Below are 17,595 nucleotides of genomic sequence, written 5' to 3'. Positions count from 1 at the left end.
TAGGTAAAGCCCTCCACAGCATCCCCTAGACCTCACTATGTTCCTCTTCTCCCGCAAGACCAAGACCCCCATCAGCACCTACAGTGACTCCTACAGGGCTCCTACCTCTATCAAGGAGGTCTATAAAGACCCACCTCTGTGGGCCTGGGAAGCCAACAAGTTTGTGACACCGGTAAGTAGAGACTGGGAGCGTGGGCAGGCCAGGGTATGGTCATGTGTGTCTGAATGATGGTAGTGTGTGGTTGTTGTTATGTGTTTGTAATTATTTGTATCTGTGTGTGTGTCCACATGTGCACACGATGCATGTATTTATTCATTTGCCTAGGCATGGAATTTATAATATATAAAATAGTACAATATTCTGTCCTCGTGGTGCCCTCCTACTCCACCAGGGTAGGAGATGGAAAGAGACAGATAATTACCAAGAAATAAACAAGTTTTATAAATTATCCAAAATGCTGTATAGGAAATAAACAGAGTAATGGAAATGGAAAGTAACCAGGCAGAGCTACTTAAATAGGAAGGCCACGGAAGACCTCTTTCTTACAGTGACATCAAGCAGAGACCAGAAAGATACGAGAGAACTAGCCCTGTGAAGAGCTGACAGAATAGGGTTCCAGGCAGAGTGACCAGAAAATGCAAAGGCCCTGAGGCTGTCTGTGGGATATGCCAGAGAAGGTGCTATAAGGATGTTTTCACGCATATATATCACAGTCTCCTTGTGTCTATATGTCTGTACTTGAAGGAGAGTGACCAAGGGGTCTGTGCAGCTTTCATAAAATGGAGACAAGATCTGTGAGTCTACTTGTGACTCTGCCTAACGGAATTTATCTGTGCGTACCGTCCAACAAATGGTGAGTATCTACACATGCCAGGCACAATGCAGATACAAAAAGAAAGGCCAGGCCATGCCTGTGAAGAGATCTCAGCAGACAAGTGAACAAAATAGGGTCGCCCAGTGGATGTACCAGTACAAGAGCTGGAAAAGAGAGAGTGTTCCTGGTTCTTGAAGGGCAGGTCTACTAAGAGATCCTGAGGGAGGAGGCTTCCAACAGAGAAGAGTCAGGGGAAAGGGCAGCCTAGGGACAGAGATCCTCCAGGAATTAAGAACTGGAGCAGAGGGAGAGGCTGGCCCAATGGTGAGAGAAGCCACAGTGGCAGGAGACTGGAGGGGCTGGGGCTCAGGGCAGGAAGCCCGTGAGGTGGTGAAGGATAAGGGAGGAGGGTGTAGGTGATAGATAAGGAGAGACTGTGGCAGTGAAAAGGGAATCTTTTGAATAGGAGAGAATCTTTTAAATAATGGTTATAATTATAAAATAAATATATGCTCAATGCAGAATAATTTCAGATAACTGATATCTGAGATAATAGCTCAGTTAACTCAGAGAAGCACAAAGGAAAAAGGACTATGATCTCACTACCCAAATTATCCATTGTTAATTTATTAGTATATGCCTTTTTAGGAAGCAAACATTTTTTATGAAAATGGCATCACATTGTGTACTAACACTTTGAATCTTACTCTTTGCATATAACCATATATCAGGTACATTTTTTGTGGAAAAATATACTGTCCTTTTAATGACTATGGTATCTTATTTTATGAATGTACCAAAATATGTTTAAGGAATCTTATTGGAAATTTAGATTCTTTCCAAAATATTGCTAGTATAATCATTTGTGTATATCCGTAGACATCAACTATCTCCTTAGGACAAACTACTAGACATGAAAGTGTTGGGAGAAAGGATATGCACACTTTGAAGACTTTTGACACACACTTCAAATTGCTATAATAGGAGTTATAATAATTTACATGCCCACCAGAAAAATATGAGAGTGCCTGGATGTTTTTTGACATTCAATAGGAGGGAATTTTAAGAAGTAGTTCAATAGATCTTGGTCACCATCTGGGTATAAAGAAGAGAGGAGATTAGGATGACTCCTGGGTTTAGGGCTCTGGCAACTAGAGGAATAGTAGTTCTGAGATTTGGAATTGCAGATTTAGAAAAATATTTGGAGTTCCTTTTGGGACAAAAATATTCAAGGACGAACAGGAGATACCTGGTAGGTGGTTGAGTATACTTATCTGAAGCAAAGGGAAAAGGGCCGGCTACAGATACAGATTTTGAAATCATCAACATACAGGCGGTAGCTAAAGTCGTAGGAATGTATGAAATTACCAAGGAAAAACAAGAAAGAGGTCAAGGATGGACTTTGGAGAATACAGATTATTTAAGAGGTAAGTAAAGGAAGAGCCACAAGAGGAGACAGGGTGATAAGAGAAAAATCAAAGAGAAACCAACAAAGACAGCATTTTAGACAAAGGTCAGTGTCAAATGTCAACACAGACCTTGATCTCTTGGATGTAGTAACCCTTAGCAATCTGGCCAGACAGGTTTGGTGAGTGGAAAGGAGTGAAAGCCAGACAGCAGTGGGATTAAGAATGAAGGAAAGGCTTCTGCTTCTGACAATATGCTGATCTAGAAATTCTCAAGTGCCCTCCTGCTTGAAAACCACTAGATCTTGCATAAAAATTAATTTTTTTCTGGACTCTCATGGAGGTGAATGGTAAGTATACTTAAGATGCCCTGAGAATGAATGCCAATATCAGCACTACAAGCAGGAGTTTAAGCCTTAAATGAGGTGAAGAAACTAAGCCTTATACTCCAAAATAACCCAGAAAGTTTAGTGCTCTCTGGCTCCCTGCCCCCACCACACACACACACACACACACACACACACAATAAATGTGTATTCTCTGTAGTAGAATATACCCTTAATGTAGGTTTCCAAGTATGCTTCAGAGTAAGGCCAATCAAATCTGAGTTCGCAATAAGAGATACAGGGAAACAAACCACCATATGACAGTCAGCAGCAATAACAGACTAAAATCTCCAAGGACTTCAGATATTAGAGTTAACAGTTAAAGAATACAAAATAATTACTATGATTTTTAAAAATAAAATGAAATTATCAAAATGAGCAAACAACAAGTGATTATATTTAAAGACCAGACAAATGTAAAAAAGAAGAGAATAGAAATTTTAAGAATAAAAAATATATGTGTTAAAACCAATACCTCAGTAGATGGGTCAAAGGGCAGATTAGACACAGTTTAAGAGTGTCAGATGACACAAAGAAATGGAATGACATTCCTTGCTCATAAATTGGAAGAACAAATATTGTTAACCTCTTCAGCATTGGCTGAAGGTACTTTTTTCTAGATATGTTTCCTGAGGCAAGGGAAACAAAATCAAAAGTAAACTATTAGTCTATATCAAAGTAAAAAGCTTCTGCACAGCAAAGGGAACAACCAACAAAGCTAAAAGGCAACCTAGGGAATGACAGAAGATATTTGCAAATGATATATCCAATAAAGGGTTAGTATTCAAAATATATAAAGAACATATAAAACTCAACCACCCAAAAAACAAATAATCCAACTTTAAAAATGGGTAGAAGAGGGACAACTGGGTTGCTCAATCACTTAAGTGTCTGACTCTTGATTTTGGCTCAAGTCATGATATCAGGGTCATGAGACCAAGCCCTGCATCAGGCTGTGTGCTGGGGGGGCCGGGGGAGCATGCTTAAGATTCTCTCTCCCTCTGCCTCCCCCATGCTCTTTCTCTCTCCTTCTCTCTCTCTCTCAAATAAATAAAATGGGCAGAAGACATAAACAGATATTTCTCCAAAGAAGATATACAGATGGTCAACAGACACATGAAAAAGTGTTCATCATCACTTACCATTAGGGAAATGCAAATAAAACTACAAAGAGCTATCGCCTCACACCTGTCAGAATGGCTAAAATCAGCAACACAAGAAACAACAGGTGTTGGTGAGGATGTGGAGAAAGGGGAACCCTCTTACACTGTTGGAGGGAATGCAAACTGGTACAGCCACTCTGGAAAACAGTATGGAGTTTCCTCAAAAAGTTAAATATAGAACTACCCCGCAATCCAGCAATCACACTACTAGGTACTTACCCAAAGAACACAAAAACCCTAATTCAAAGGGATACATGAACCCCTATGTTCATAGCAGCATTATTTACAGTAGCCAAGATATGGAAGCAGCCCAAGTGTCCATTGACAGATGAAAGGATAAAGAAGGTAAGGTGTATATGTATACAATGGAATATTATTCAGCCATAAAAAAGAATGAAATCTTGCCATTTGCAACAACACGGACAGAGCAAGAGAGTATAATGCTAAATGAAATAAGCCAGAGAAAGACAAATGCCATATTATTTCACACATGTGGAATATAAGAAACAAAATAAAAAAGCAAAGGGAAAAAGAGACACAAGAGGCACCTGGGTGGCTCAATTGGTTAAGTGTCTGCCTTTGACCAAAGTCATGATCCCAGAGTCCTAGGATTGAGCCCCATGTCAGGCTCCCTGCTCAGCAGTGTAGTCTGTTTCTCCTTCTCTCTCTGCCCTTCCCTCCTGCTCATGTTCTCTCTCTCCCTCAAATAAATAAATAAATCTTAAAACAAAAAGGGAGAAAGAGAGAAACAAATCAAGAAACAGATTCTTAACTGTAGAGAACAAACCGATGGTTACTGGAAGGGAGGTGGGTAGGAGAGATGAATGAAATAGGTGATGGGGATTAGGAGGGCACTTGTGATGAGCACTGGGTGATGTATGGAAGTGTTGAATCACTATACTGTACACCTGAAACTAATAACACTATATGTTAACTAACTGGAATTAAAATAAAAACTAAAAAAAAGAGCATTAGTGAAATGAAAGAGCGAAAGACATTTCCCAGAATGCAGCACAGAGACCAAGTGGTTAAAAATTATGAAAGAAACATTAAGCAATATGAAAGACAGAAGGAGACGATCTCCTACACATCTATTCAGGGTCCCAGAATGAAAAAGCAGAAAGGAAAACAGGCATTATTTGAAGATAAAAAGGCTCCAAATTTTCCAGAATAAGAGAAATGAATCCACAGATAAGAATAAATAGGAATTTCACATGTAAGTAACTCACAGTGGAACTGCCCAACACCAGCTTAAGAGATAACCTTAAAAACAGGCAGAGAAGAATCATTTTCAAAGTGTCTTCCTTCCTTTCTTTATTTTTTAAAGATCTTATTTACTTGAGAGAGAGCAAGAGCAGGGAGAAGGGGCAGAGGGAGAGGGAGAAGCAGACTCCCCACTGAGCAGGGAGCCTGAGGCAGGGCTGGATCCCAGGACCTCCAGATCACAACCTGAGCTGAAGGCAGACACTCAACTGACTGAGCCACCCAGTCACCCAAAGTGTCTTTCTTTCAAGAACAAAAGAAAGATAAAGTCTTTACAGGCAAACAAAATAGAAATGTTCACTACCATCAGACCTGTAATAAAGGAACTTCTAAAGGATATATTTTCGGGAGAAGGAAAGTGATCACAAAAGGAAAGTCTGAGATGCAAGAAGGAATGGTGAGCTAAGAAATTGGTAAATGTGAGTGAAATTTAAACAACCAATGTCAATGGAAAATACTTATGATTTTTAATTTGTTAAGTTAAGAAAAGTGCCAAAATTTAGAAAAAAATATCAGATAGGTTGTATTTTGGAAAACAATATTATGTAAGATACAAGGGTAAGAAAGGAATACAAAGAACTTACTATTCACAGATAATACAGTTGTGTACATAGCATCTACAAAGTATTAGAATAAGAATTTAGAAAGTTGGGTGAATATAAGATAAAAGCCAATCACGTTTCTTTACCTCAACAGCAAATATTTAGGAAACATAATTATTTTTAAGTTTTAATTTATTTATTTTAAGTACTCTCTACACCCAATATGGGGCTCAAACTCATGACCCCAAGATCAAGAGTCACATGCTCTTCCAAATGAGGTGGCCAGGTGCCCCAGGAAGCATAATTTAAAAAAACAAATGCATACACACACACATACAAACCTGTATATGATTCTGTCAACAAAAAGATCAGTAGGAATATAATAATGTGTATAAAAGTATATGGATAATATAAAACTTTGCTTAAAAAAATAAACAGGTATAGGGACACCTGGGTGGCTCAGTGGGTTAAAGCCTCTGCCTTCGGCCCAGGTCATGATCTCAGGGTCCTGGGATCGAGCCCCACAACAGGCTCTCTGCTCAGAAGGGAGCCTGCTTTCCCCACCTCTCTCTGCCTGCCTCTCTGCCCACTTGTGATCTCTCTCTCTGTCAAATAAATAAATAAATAAAAAATAAAATAAAATAAACATGTATAACATGCATGTGGGTAGGAAGGGTGACTAACATTTATAAAGTATAGTATTACTATAGGAATAGCCAAACTGATTGTTAGAGAATGAAACAGATCAGATATGGGGCCATATATACATGGAACAATATACAACAAAGATGACTGAAAGTAAAGCTATGGGAAAAGATACATTAGAATTGGGGTAGCATTATATATTGGTGTGGGGGGCCAGGGGAAGGGTGCAGGGGGAGACAGACTATTCAATGGGACAGTTGGTTATCCAGATGGATAAAAAGAAAACTGATCCCTAACTCACACCAATGGCAACTCCTGATAGATTAAAGACTTAACTATGGAAAATAAAACTATTTCCTTTTAGAAGAAAATATAGGACATTATTATCTGAGACTATGGTTGTATTTATTAAACAAGTCAAAAAAGTACTACATAAAAGAAAAGATTAATAAATTCACATATTGTAAAATTAAGAACTTCTTTTCATCAAAAGACACTATAAAGGAAATGAAGATACAAGCCACAAACTGAGAGAAGGTATTTGCAACATGTAATTGACAAAGGATTAGTATAAAGAATATAAAACTATAATTTTCCGGGTTGAAATTGAACATATGTATTTGGACTCGCTCCTGAAACCCTCTAAAACTCCTGTAAATGGATATTTGACACGTAAACTCACGAGACTAGTCGGAAAGAAAGGACAATGGCCACAAAATTTCAGAAGCTAGAAAGTACAATCAATTAAGTAGTACCTGACAGCAGACTTCAGAAAGCTGAATCCAAAGCCAGCAGTGGGAAACACAGGACATGATTCAACTTAAAATTGCAGAATTTTCAAAAAGGCTCAGGAATTGGTAATACTGGACTTCTCTGGAACTGAAGATAGGAGAGGACCACAGCTAAAATAAGGTTGATTTGAAAGCTGTTTAAGAACCAATTAAACCAGGGTTCCTGGGTGGCTCAGTTGGTTAAGCAACTGCCTTCAGGTCACGTCATGATCTTGGGGTCCTGGGATCCAGCCCCTCAACTGAGCCGCACATTGCATCAAGCCCCCCATCCAGCTCCCTGCTCAGGGAGGAGTCTGGTTCTCCCTCTGCTCCCTGCTCCCCACTCCCATTTCCACCCCCACCCTCCTGCTTATGGGCATGCTCTCTCTCTCTCTCTCTCTCAAATAAATAATATATATTTTTTAAAAGCAGTTAAACCCACTAATCCCCTCTTCTATTCTATGCTGTGGGGTGACTGCTTGCCCCATCTCTGCAAAAATCAGAAGGCTAATTTTTTGGTGAGGATCTCAGGACTGGGGCTATCAGGCCCATCTGAGGGCAGGGTACCATAGTGAAAACAGGTGAACCTCTACATACTGAATGCCCAAACCCCCCAGCTCCCCTCTTCTCCACTAGATTCTCAGAACACTGGCAACCAGGCCACTACCTGTAGGCCAAAGACTGAAAGTCTCTTCTGAAGGATCTGATCAGCTCAAGAGAGAAGACCTAGAGATACTGACAGAATTTAACAAAAATAGTTTTCCAGACTACCCTACAATGATGCTCCTGGTTGACAAAACCCACCCACACCTCAAAGCCTCCAATAAGCTTTTTTTTTTTTTAAGATTTTATTTATTTATTTGACAGAGATCACAAGTAGGCAGAGAGGCAGGCAGAGAGAGAGGAGGAATCAGTCTCCCTGCTGAGCAGAAAGCCCAATGCAGGGCTCTATCCCAGGACCCTGGGATCGTGACCCGAGCCGAAGGCAGAGGTTTTAACCCACTGAGCCACCCAGGCACCCTCCAATAAGCTTTTTTAGTTTCCGACTCATAAACCATGAGCAGACAATCAAAGATAGAGACATGTGAGGAAAGCCTCTAGGGGGAAAATTGATGACATCTATGAGTTCTCCTAAATGACTGGAGGTGTGTGTGCCTGTGTGTAAAGGTCAAGGGAATGCCAAGTCATGTGGCTCTTTCCCCCATATGGAATATGACTGTGCAGGATCTGCCCACAAAACAAAACCTCAGCTGGGCACAGAGATCCAAGAAACCCTTCCGTGGGGGGGCTTTGAGGGCAGTAGGGGAACCAGGTCTCATCTTGGCCAGGAGAAGCCTTTGCTCTTCAGCTCATAAGGGGGAAATGCGGGCAGCAGTGTCACGATCCCAGCTCCTTGCTGCCCACTATGAGGAAGTCCTTTCTAGTCTCTGACTTTGCTGGGTATCCCACCCCTGTGACCCAGAATTGGGGTAGCATTATATATTGGTACGTTATATGGTAGCATTATATATTCAAATCGGCTGCGTGCAGAGATCTATTGGTTTACACCGAGACATTCTTCCCTCAGCTGAGGACAAGGGAGCTCCAGAGGTAGGTCTTAATCAGGAATTCCACAGATCTAGCTCAAAAGGAGATTGAAGGAAATAAGACAAGGTAAACTCCAAGAAGCAGAGGAAACCAGGGCCTGAACCAAGATTAGGAAAAAGGTCAGGGTAGGATAAGCACCAGGGCAAAGTGAGTGTCAGGGTCAAGGGTGATATTGGTGTCAAGATCAGAGCCACAGTAGAGTCAGGGTGAGGTTGGAGTCAGGGAGATTTAAAATTAGGTTTCCCTCCGGCCACATCCTTCATCTCCTTCAAGGTGCCAAATTCCCAGAAAGCACTCCCTTCCAAAACACCTGCATCAGGTAGCTGGCTCCCAGGCAGCCAGCCTTTCCTGAGGCTCCAGGTTATACCAGGGGCTTGTTGGTCTGTTTGGGGAGATCCAGGCCCTGCTCCCGGATAGCACAGTCTGCAAAAAAACAGGAACATCCAGCTCTGCCCTTAAAGAGGCCCCAGTCAAGGAAAGGACAGAAATGAGAACATCAGAAAAGCACTCAGAGGACAAATTCCTGTCTCCAAGCCCTAGCCTTGGATAGAAAGAAAGGAAGAAAGTGTGATTCAAACAAAGAACTATGCAGAGGGGGCCAAGACTGGCATGGGGATACCTCTGGCATAGGGAAGACACCCAACTGGGCTTTCTCAATAGGCGCTGGATCTGGGTCCAGCGGGACATGGGGTCTTTAGGCACCTAGTCATTTCCTCTCCTCTCCCCTTGCCCAGGGCCTGACTCAGACCATGCAGCGCCACGTGGATCCTGAAGCCCTGCAGAAGATGGTCAAATGTGCCGTGCAGGACTACAGCTATAAGGGTTCTATATCAGGCCACCCCTACTTTCCTGAGAAATACTGGCTCTGTCAAGAGGAAGGTAGGACCTCACTCCTTACCTACGCAAAGATGACCCTGCTCAGGGACTTCAACAATGACTGTTAACTTGATCCCAACTTGAATCCTGACCTCCACCCTGATCCCATATCAACTTTATCCCCACCCATAATTTGGGCTTCTCCAGTCACTTCCACTCTAGCTTGACTCCCAACCATCTGATCTGACCCTAACCCTGACCCTGGAGGAGGAGATCCAGGCCCTCCCTTTTGGGAATTCCCTATTTGTGCCAAAAAACTGGAAGAGGCTTGGGTCCTATCCTTAGAGAGATGGAGGGAGTATTAACCTCTTCCAAACAAATTCCTCCAGGTATATTCCAGGGCCATCTTTTCCCATCTTCTTAGTGACCCTGTTTCACCAGTTTCTCCATCTCTCCTACATCTCTCTGCCCCACCTCACCACCTTTCCCTTGACCTGGAAGCCTTTTCTAACCCCTTCCTTCCTAAAAATTCTCTCTTGTTCCTCCCCTTCACAGCCAAGATTCTTAGAAACATCGTCTATATCATTGTCTCTACTTTTTCACTCCTTGTTACACCTTATGAGAAATTATCTTTCCCATTTGGTTAGGTGTTTGTGATGTCTCACTGTACATTCCGAAAGAGCAGAGTTGTTTCTTATTTATAGCTGTGCCCCTCCATCTAGTATAACCAGGCCTCATAACTGTTTATTGAATCAAATGATGATAAATATTTATCTAATTGACATTGGGAGTCTTCATCTCCTACATTCAAACATTAAAACTGCTCTTGTTTAGTTCTAATTGCCACATCCATGAGACTATTCAATCTTTACCTTATGAGCCTTATATTATGAGTTTCACTCTCTGACCACTCTACTTCTTTTTTTAAAGATTTTTTGTTTGTTTGTTTGTTTGTTTGTTTGGAAGACAGAAAGAGCAACAGAGGGGTGAAGGGCAGAGGGAGAAGCAGACTCCCCACTGAGCAGGAAGCCCAATGCGGGACTCGATTCTGGGATTCCAGGATCATGACCTGAGCTAAAGGCAGACGCTTAACTGCCTGAACCACTCAAGTGCTCTCTATTTCTTGATACTCCTTCCTTCTTCAGCTTCTCTGATGCCTCCATTCCCTGGGTTTCTTTTCCCCCCATTCTGGAAATGCAGGGTTCCTCGGGGTGCTCTCTTCTCTCCTTATTCCTCTCCTGAGGCCATTTTATCTAACCAGTGTCTTAACGGACAACTCTAAGTCTTTATTTCTACCCTTGACCTCTTCCTAGAATTCCACTCTCCATCTGAGTTATGGTCAACTTTACCTGAATGTCCTCAAACACCTCATACTTAATATGTCCAACTCGCCAATCCAGAACTCCAAATCTCAACACTCTGCCCCACACATACACACACCTGCTCTTCCTCTAGGGCTCCTAGACCTCCTTTCCTAGTATCTTGCACGTGTGTTCTTTCAGACTGTTAGAGTAGTAGATCATGGAGGGTCTTCAGGACAGACTTAGACGACTGGGTGGGTGGGGCTTTGGAGGATTTTAAGTAAGGAAGTGTCTTGATCAGATTTTCATTTGTGAAAATCTGTGTAGAGATTGGATTGTAGAATTTCAAAAGGAGGTAGGGAAGTTAGTAGGCCAATAGTAATAACAGTTTTCTATGTGCCAGGCATTGTTCTAAGTGTTTTACATGTATGAACTCATTTAAATCTCACAACAACCCTATGAAGTAAATAATACTATTACCCCCATTTTAAAACTGAGGAGACTGAGACACAGTGAAATTAATTCATTCAGTCAAGGTCATACAGAGCTATTTGGCAGAGCTGAGATTTGAACACCAAATGTCTGTGAAGCCCATTTTATTAACCACGACATGTTATTGTCTTCTTGTTATGGCACCGCAGAGATACAGGGGTGACTAGAAGAGAGGATAGATTCAAGTGGTTTTAAGGAGGCAGAATAAGCAAACTTTGTAACCTGGATGTGGAAGATAAGAGGGAGGAAATAGGAAGAGAATCCATTTTAGAGTTGGCTAATTCAGAGAGGTTGATGCCAGGATGCAAAGTGATCAGCTCAAAGGATTCAGACCCCACTCAGAAAGTTGCCTTAGGTGAGAAATGGGCTGCATCTCAGTGTGTAAATCTGGGCCCTGGCTGGGCTTGACTGGCCTGAGGGATATTAGTAAGAGTCTAGTTTTATGCTGGGGATCAGAGGAGAAACATCTATGGAGACACAGATCCTGGGGTAGAATGAGGAATAACAATATCTTGTGCTTCCATCCCCATGATCAAATAGACAAATGGACCCCATACTACCTATGTGGTGACCGGTATAACACATGGAGGATGGGACCTTACAACTGCACCGGCTGGAACAAATATACCACATGCCTTCCCCGGCTACCTAAGGTATCTACTGTGACCAGCACAGATGCCTGGGGTCTGGGACATACATCTCCCTCCACTTCCAAACCACAGTGACTGATATCTCACCATTGGTTCTTCATCCCTTTCCCACCAACAACACTCCAGGGCTCTTTCTCAAGTGTGAAACTAGGGTTTGTATTTTCTAAGAGACATGGGAGCCCAGGAGTGGAGCTGTATGAACAGCTCCTGGGTCCCCTGGATCCCAACCTGTGGCTGGGCTCTGTGGGGACACAACGAGTGTCCCTGACTACCTTCCTGAAGCTTGCCACCAGGCCCTTCCCCAAACGGTCTGATTAATGAGAGGTTGAGTCTCCCTCCTTTGTGATGTGAGCAAGGACAAGAGAAGGGAGAACAAGGCCACCCAGTGGCAGGATACAGGATATACAGGATACAGGAGATACAGGAGAGTCTTCCAAGGAGATAGGAAGGAGCCCAGCTGCAGGCCCAGGCCAGAGGGAAGAGGAAATTTGAGAGGACCGAAGGCCAGAGCACAGGTTCTTTTTTTTTTTTTTTTTAAGATTTTATTTTTATTTATTTGACAGAGAGAGATCACAAGTAAGCAGAGAGGCAGGCAGAGAGAGAGGGGGAAGCAGGCTCCCTGCTGAGCAGAGAGCCCGATGTGGGGCTCAATCCCAAGTACCCTGAGATCATGACCTGAGCCAAGGCAGAGGCTTAACCCACTGAGCCACCCAGGTGCCCCCAGAGCACAGGTTCTTAACTGTAGCTGATGGCTGATCCCCTTGACTGAATCCTTTTGAATCAGAACTTCCTCGAGAATCAGGATTTTTCACAAGTCTGCGGGGGATTCTGATGGGCAGGCAATATTATAATATTGACACTACCTCTCCCCAGTTAGGGACACTCCAAGACTTAACTACAGAGTCAGGTAGACAAAGAGAGGTAAAATCAAAGGCAAACGCTGAGGCAAGGGTGCCAAAGGCCTAGGGTCCAGACCCCATACATCTATAGCTCCATTTCCTTCCCTTCCCATCCTCCACCCCCCCACCCCCCACCCCCCATCCCCGCCCCGGAGGCGGAGTACTGGTTGCCAGGTGACAACCCAAAACACTCAGAGCCTGGGAGAGTAGGGGAGCAACTGGAGCGTGGGAGAAGACACCGCCTGGGACTGGTCTGGGTGTTCAGGGAGGATCCCCAAAAGGAGGAACTCTCCCGGGTCAGAGTTTGAGATAGCACGTGTGCCACTTTCAGGAGGCCGGAATGGAGACAGCTGTTCGAGAAATGCCTTTACAGTGCCCTCCTAAGCCAGAACGACTCAACGCCTACGGTAACAGATGGCGGGGCTGTAGTGGGGTAGACCAGAGGGACGGTGGGATGGGACCTAGGGAATGAGGCAAAGGCCAAAGATAGAGGGTGTAACCCTGTCTCCTCTATCCGTCGCTGCTTTTATTTCCATCTCTTCCTATCTCTGACTCTGTCTCTTCCCTTTCCTGTAACTCTGTATCTGGATCTTTCCGGCTTGGGTCCGTGGGTGCAGAGCGCGAGGTGGTGGTGAACATGTTGAACTCGCTGTCACGGAACCAGCCGCTGCCGCAGATCACGCGCCGATGCGGGTGCGTGGATCCTCTGCCCGGCCGCCTGCCCTTCCAGGGTTATGAAAGCCCTTGCTCTGGCCGCCACTACTGTCTGCGCGGAATGGACTATTACGTCTCCGGCGCACCCTGCGCAGAACGCCGCTTCCGGCCTTTGTGCACAGAAGAGCCGACTGTAAGGTTCGCAGGGCTGCTCCTGCCTTAGGCAGGCGCCGCTCCCCAGCAAGCCCCTAATACCCCCCAATACCCCCACCCCGCCCACCTGCAAGTCCAGCTTTACCCCAGCTGTGCGCACCCCAACCCTCACCAGTTCCAGCTGTGCTCTGCCTCTGTGTCGACCCTACCGTGCCTCCCGCCACCTCTATCCACTTACTAGGCCCTGTCCTGTCCCGCCCTCCGGCGCCAGGGCCCGAACGGACCGCTGAGACCAGAGAACCTGCATGAAAATTCCTCCAGGTTCCCGGCCCTATCCCTTCCAAACTGGGCTCAAGGTCAACCTAGCTCTGGAGGCCCGAAGGTGGTTTGTTTGTCATATCCCCTTCCCACACCTTGTTCCCTACCTGGACACCCGGCCATAGAGACGCAGGTTCTAGCCTCTAGAGTGCCTATGTGTCCTCATAAAAGCGGCCTCTATTCCTGGGTCTTAGGTCACCATCTATGCGCAGGGTCATTGCCGGGTGTTATGTGAGCAAGGAAATGGTAACTGTATTACCAGAGGGGTCCTGGCCTTAGAACACCACACCACCACTTAAGTTAGCCTAGCGTGTTACTGCTGAGGGAACAGGCCCAAGAGCTCAGCTGCAACCCAGACTGCGGAGCAACCCTCTTCCCGCACCAGGTGGCAATCAAGGCAGGCTGAGCCTGGGAGAACTCCAAAGTTCGTGGTCTAGAAAGCTTCTGGAGGAAAAGCGGGGGAGGGGTCCTAGATCTTGCCCCTACCCCACCATGATGTGCCCCGCCCTTCCCCAGGCAAAAAGTCTAATTGTGTGAGGCTGAGTCTCATCTGTTACAAGGGCAGGGGGGAGCGAGAAAGTGCCTGAGCCTTAGAAATGGCTTGAGTACTGGAATAATTCCCTTCCAATGGAGAGGACCCTGGTGCTCCCAGCTCTTCAACGACTGGAGCCCAACACCCCCAGAATCCAGCGTACTCCCACAGCCCAGGCTGGGCAGCGCAAACCAGGCCGAACGAGGATAGAGACTTTCACGTGTCATCCCAGAGGTGATGCTTCGATGGGGTCTTGAAGGGCCAAGAGGCCAGAGGGAAAGATCGCCGCTCAGGGTCTTAGTCTGGGTTTTGAGGCCCTACCTCTCCGGGCCCACCACTTCCTTCTCCAGGAGTGTATCGCCCTACGAGCACCGGCCCGGAATGCAATGTGCTGTTATAACTCCCCCGCCGTCATACTACCCTTGTCCGAACCTTAGGTAAGTTCGGCCCAAATGGCGTTTGGCGTGACGGGGAACGCTGGGACGAGTTGGGGGTGGGGGGATGGGGGCGGAGCGGGGAACTGACCGCTGCGATGCACTGACCAGAAGATGCCACCAGGGGGCGCTAGTGTCATGGGGGGGTCATCAAAGCTGGCAAGGGAATGGAGGACCCTCCATGAGAGCGCTCTGAGGTTCTGGCCTTCAAAGTTTACAGGTTGGCAGTGGGGCTCAGAGTCAAGAGATCAGGGCATTCGGTTCAGGGATTAAAATAGAGGATAAGAAATTAATGTTAGGGAGCCAGTACTGGGAATCAGAAATTTAACAGTACAACCTGAGGTCAGAAGGTCAATGTTGGAGCATGGGGTAAATATTAGGGGCAGGGACGCCTGGGTGGCTCAGTTGGTTAAGCAGCTGCCTTCGGCTCAGGTCATGATCCCAGCGTCCTGGGATCGAGTCCCACATCCTGCTCCTTGCTCGGCGGGGAGCCTGCTTCTCCCTCTGCCTCTGCCTGCCATTCTGTCTGCCTGTGCTCGCTCTCTCTCCCTCTCTCTCTGACAAATAAATCTTTTAAAAAAAAAAATATTAGGGGCAAAATGTTGGGATACAGTTAGCATTGAGAATTGGAATCAGACCTATGAGGGTCCAAAAGGGCTGACCCATTTCTCCCTACAGATGGGACACAAGTCACTTCAAGAAGACCGGTGGCCCCCAGAGAAACAGCTATGTCATCCACCCTGAGTTTGTGTCTGAAATCTATCCTGACTGCTACTGCTGGTAGAGCCCAGGCTGGCGGGGCCAAGGGGGCCCAGCAGTAAATAAATTCTTCACCCCAAAAGCTGCCTCCTGTGTCCTTATCCCACAGGATCTGGCAGTGAGGAACCAGTCACTCAGGCTCCTGCCAAGCCCCTTTAACTGAGATGCATTTTCTTAGTCATCTGTCCTGAGCCCTTCTTGTCCCCACCATCTCAGTACTTCCCTTGGGTGACCCTGAGTGCCCTCCTAATACACAACAATAGCTAGTGGCCTCCCTCTACCCAAAATAATGGGTCAATCTAGCTGTGCAGGGCAACCCCAAAAGGGCTCTCCAGCTGACATTTGTTCAGTATCCCCCAAACCTAAATGTTCCTCACCCCCCTCATCTCAGGAGACGCAGTCTTCCATTCTGCAGATACCTGTCCCTGTACCCAAAGTTCTTGATCTCTACTCCCAGAGTCTCCATGACAGCCCTGAAAAAGCCTATGTTCAGACATCCTTGCTGCCCTCCCTTACCCAAGAATCTAAAACATAATTTTGGAGGGTTTCATGACTAAGAAATTTCAAATTACAGAGCAAAGCTGTTTCTCTGTCCCTTCGGAAATGAGGTGGGGTGTTCTGGAATCTCTGGGATCTTTAGTATTTTTGCACCCAGCTGGTCCTCAGAGCAGGGATATGACGGGGCACGTTCCCCAACCTACAGCATGGGCATTTCTAACGGTGTCACCACGGGGTGTGCGTTGCGGGGAGAGACCAAAGGGGGCACTGCAAAATACCGAGGTCCCCAACCTCAGATACTACCGGTCTGTTCCGGTGGGAACTGACAACTTGGGCCTCTGGCTGGTGGAACTAGGCTCCTTCCGTGGGGTCCTTGATTGGATCCACCCTGTACTGAGCCTCTGCGATTCTTCCAGAACTCCGCCACCCTTTTTCTATATGAGAGAACTTTTTCCATATGGGAAACTTTTTCCGCATAAAGAGCTTAATGAGAGCATTATACAAAGATGGCCTCCACCTGCCCAAATCTGGAGGGAAAGGAATCCCAAGAGCCAGCCCTGCCCCCTTTACCCTGACGCTCGCTCGCTCCTCATACACATCCCAAATTTAGCCTAGAGGTGCGAGAACCCCAACACACTACAACCGCTCCTTTCTCCAGAACTACATTTCCCAGAAGACCTAGTAAAGAGCCCCGCCAGCATGCGGTGACCACGGCCCAGCGGGGGCGGACCTGAAGGCAGAGGGCGGAGCCAGGAGAAACCCTGCTGGTGGCGGGTCAGAGTTGTTCCGAGGTGGGCACAGAACAGTGGGAGAAAGGTTGGGGCGAAGGGGTTGGACCTCAAGTCCGCGTGACAATGTGGGAGGAGGGCTCGAGAGCCAGGGGCGGTGCTGGACGCCACAGCAAGAGGGCGGGTCCCGAGGAGGGCCTCAGCTGTCCCCAGCTAAGCAGCGCCCCGCGCAGCGCCGTGGCAGCTGAACTCCCGCTAGCTTGGAGGGAATCTTCGGGAGCCTCCCTTCGCCCCCACTTCTGGGGTCACTGCCGTGAGTGAGCCCAGGGGGAGGACCTTGGGGGGTTGCTGAGGAAACACACTTCCTGAACTTTCGCTCCTACTGAATGAGTAGGGGGTAACGAGCCTGGACACCTGGGCCCCTCCTCAAGCCGCGGTTTCCAGCGGGCCGCCGGCCCTTTGACCTCAGTCTGTCCCTTCGGACATTGTAGCTGTAGCGCTGGGGTGGGGGTGGAGTATTCCAGGCTGTAGGCGCAGTCACTTGATCCCCTCGGATCCCGTCCTTGGGGAGGGCAGGAAGACGGGCTGGATCGAGTTGCCTTTGACATTTCCCCCCTCCCTGGAATTATGTTCTACAAACGACTCAGTTTGGCATGGCCTCCCCGTTTTGGGGCCGGGCCGGGCCCTCCCCTTCAGATCGGGCTAGAGCCTGGCAGCCAAGACCGAGCTTGAGTGTCAAGTGGGGAAAGGTTTGGCTAAGGCAGACCCCACCTGCCGGCATTAG

At 46.3% G+C, this 17,595-nt stretch overlaps 1 protein-coding gene across 1 annotated transcript; it reads left to right on the top strand.

Annotated features, from left to right (window-relative positions):
• The first annotated feature begins 37 nt into the window (after nt 1–37).
• On the top strand, nt 38–15,610 carry LOC111145987 (chromosome unknown C9orf24 homolog). Its single transcript, XM_022501341.1, has 7 exons — nt 38–172; nt 9,312–9,456; nt 11,727–11,839; nt 13,067–13,142; nt 13,353–13,587; nt 14,743–14,829; nt 15,505–15,610. Exons 1-7 carry the CDS (start codon nt 38–40, stop codon nt 15,608–15,610), a joined length of 897 nt encoding a protein of 298 aa, XP_022357049.1.
• The last annotated feature ends 1,985 nt before the right edge of the window (nt 15,611–17,595 follow it).

The sequence above is a fragment of the Enhydra lutris genome, unplaced genomic scaffold (assembly GCF_002288905.1).
Source record: "Enhydra lutris kenyoni isolate GAN:26980312 unplaced genomic scaffold, ASM228890v2 scaffoldscaffold13, whole genome shotgun sequence".
Lineage (NCBI taxonomy): Eukaryota > Metazoa > Chordata > Mammalia > Carnivora > Mustelidae > Enhydra > Enhydra lutris.
This window is presented reverse-complemented; position numbering and strand designations above follow the sequence as displayed.

What these genes read in the sequence shown, in the direction of transcription:
- LOC111145987 (XM_022501341.1), top strand. Translation starts at nt 38, where the DNA reads ATGTTCCTCTTCTCCCGCAAGACCAAGACCCCCATCAGCACCTACAGT. An exon ending in GCCTTCCCCGGCTACCTAAG is followed by an intron (nt 11,840 to 13,066) that starts GTATCTACTGTG and finishes TGCCACTTTCAG; the next exon opens with GAGGCCGGAATGGAGACAGC. An exon ending in TACCCTTGTCCGAACCTTAG is followed by an intron (nt 14,830 to 15,504) that starts GTAAGTTCGGCC and finishes TTCTCCCTACAG; the next exon opens with ATGGGACACAAGTCACTTCA.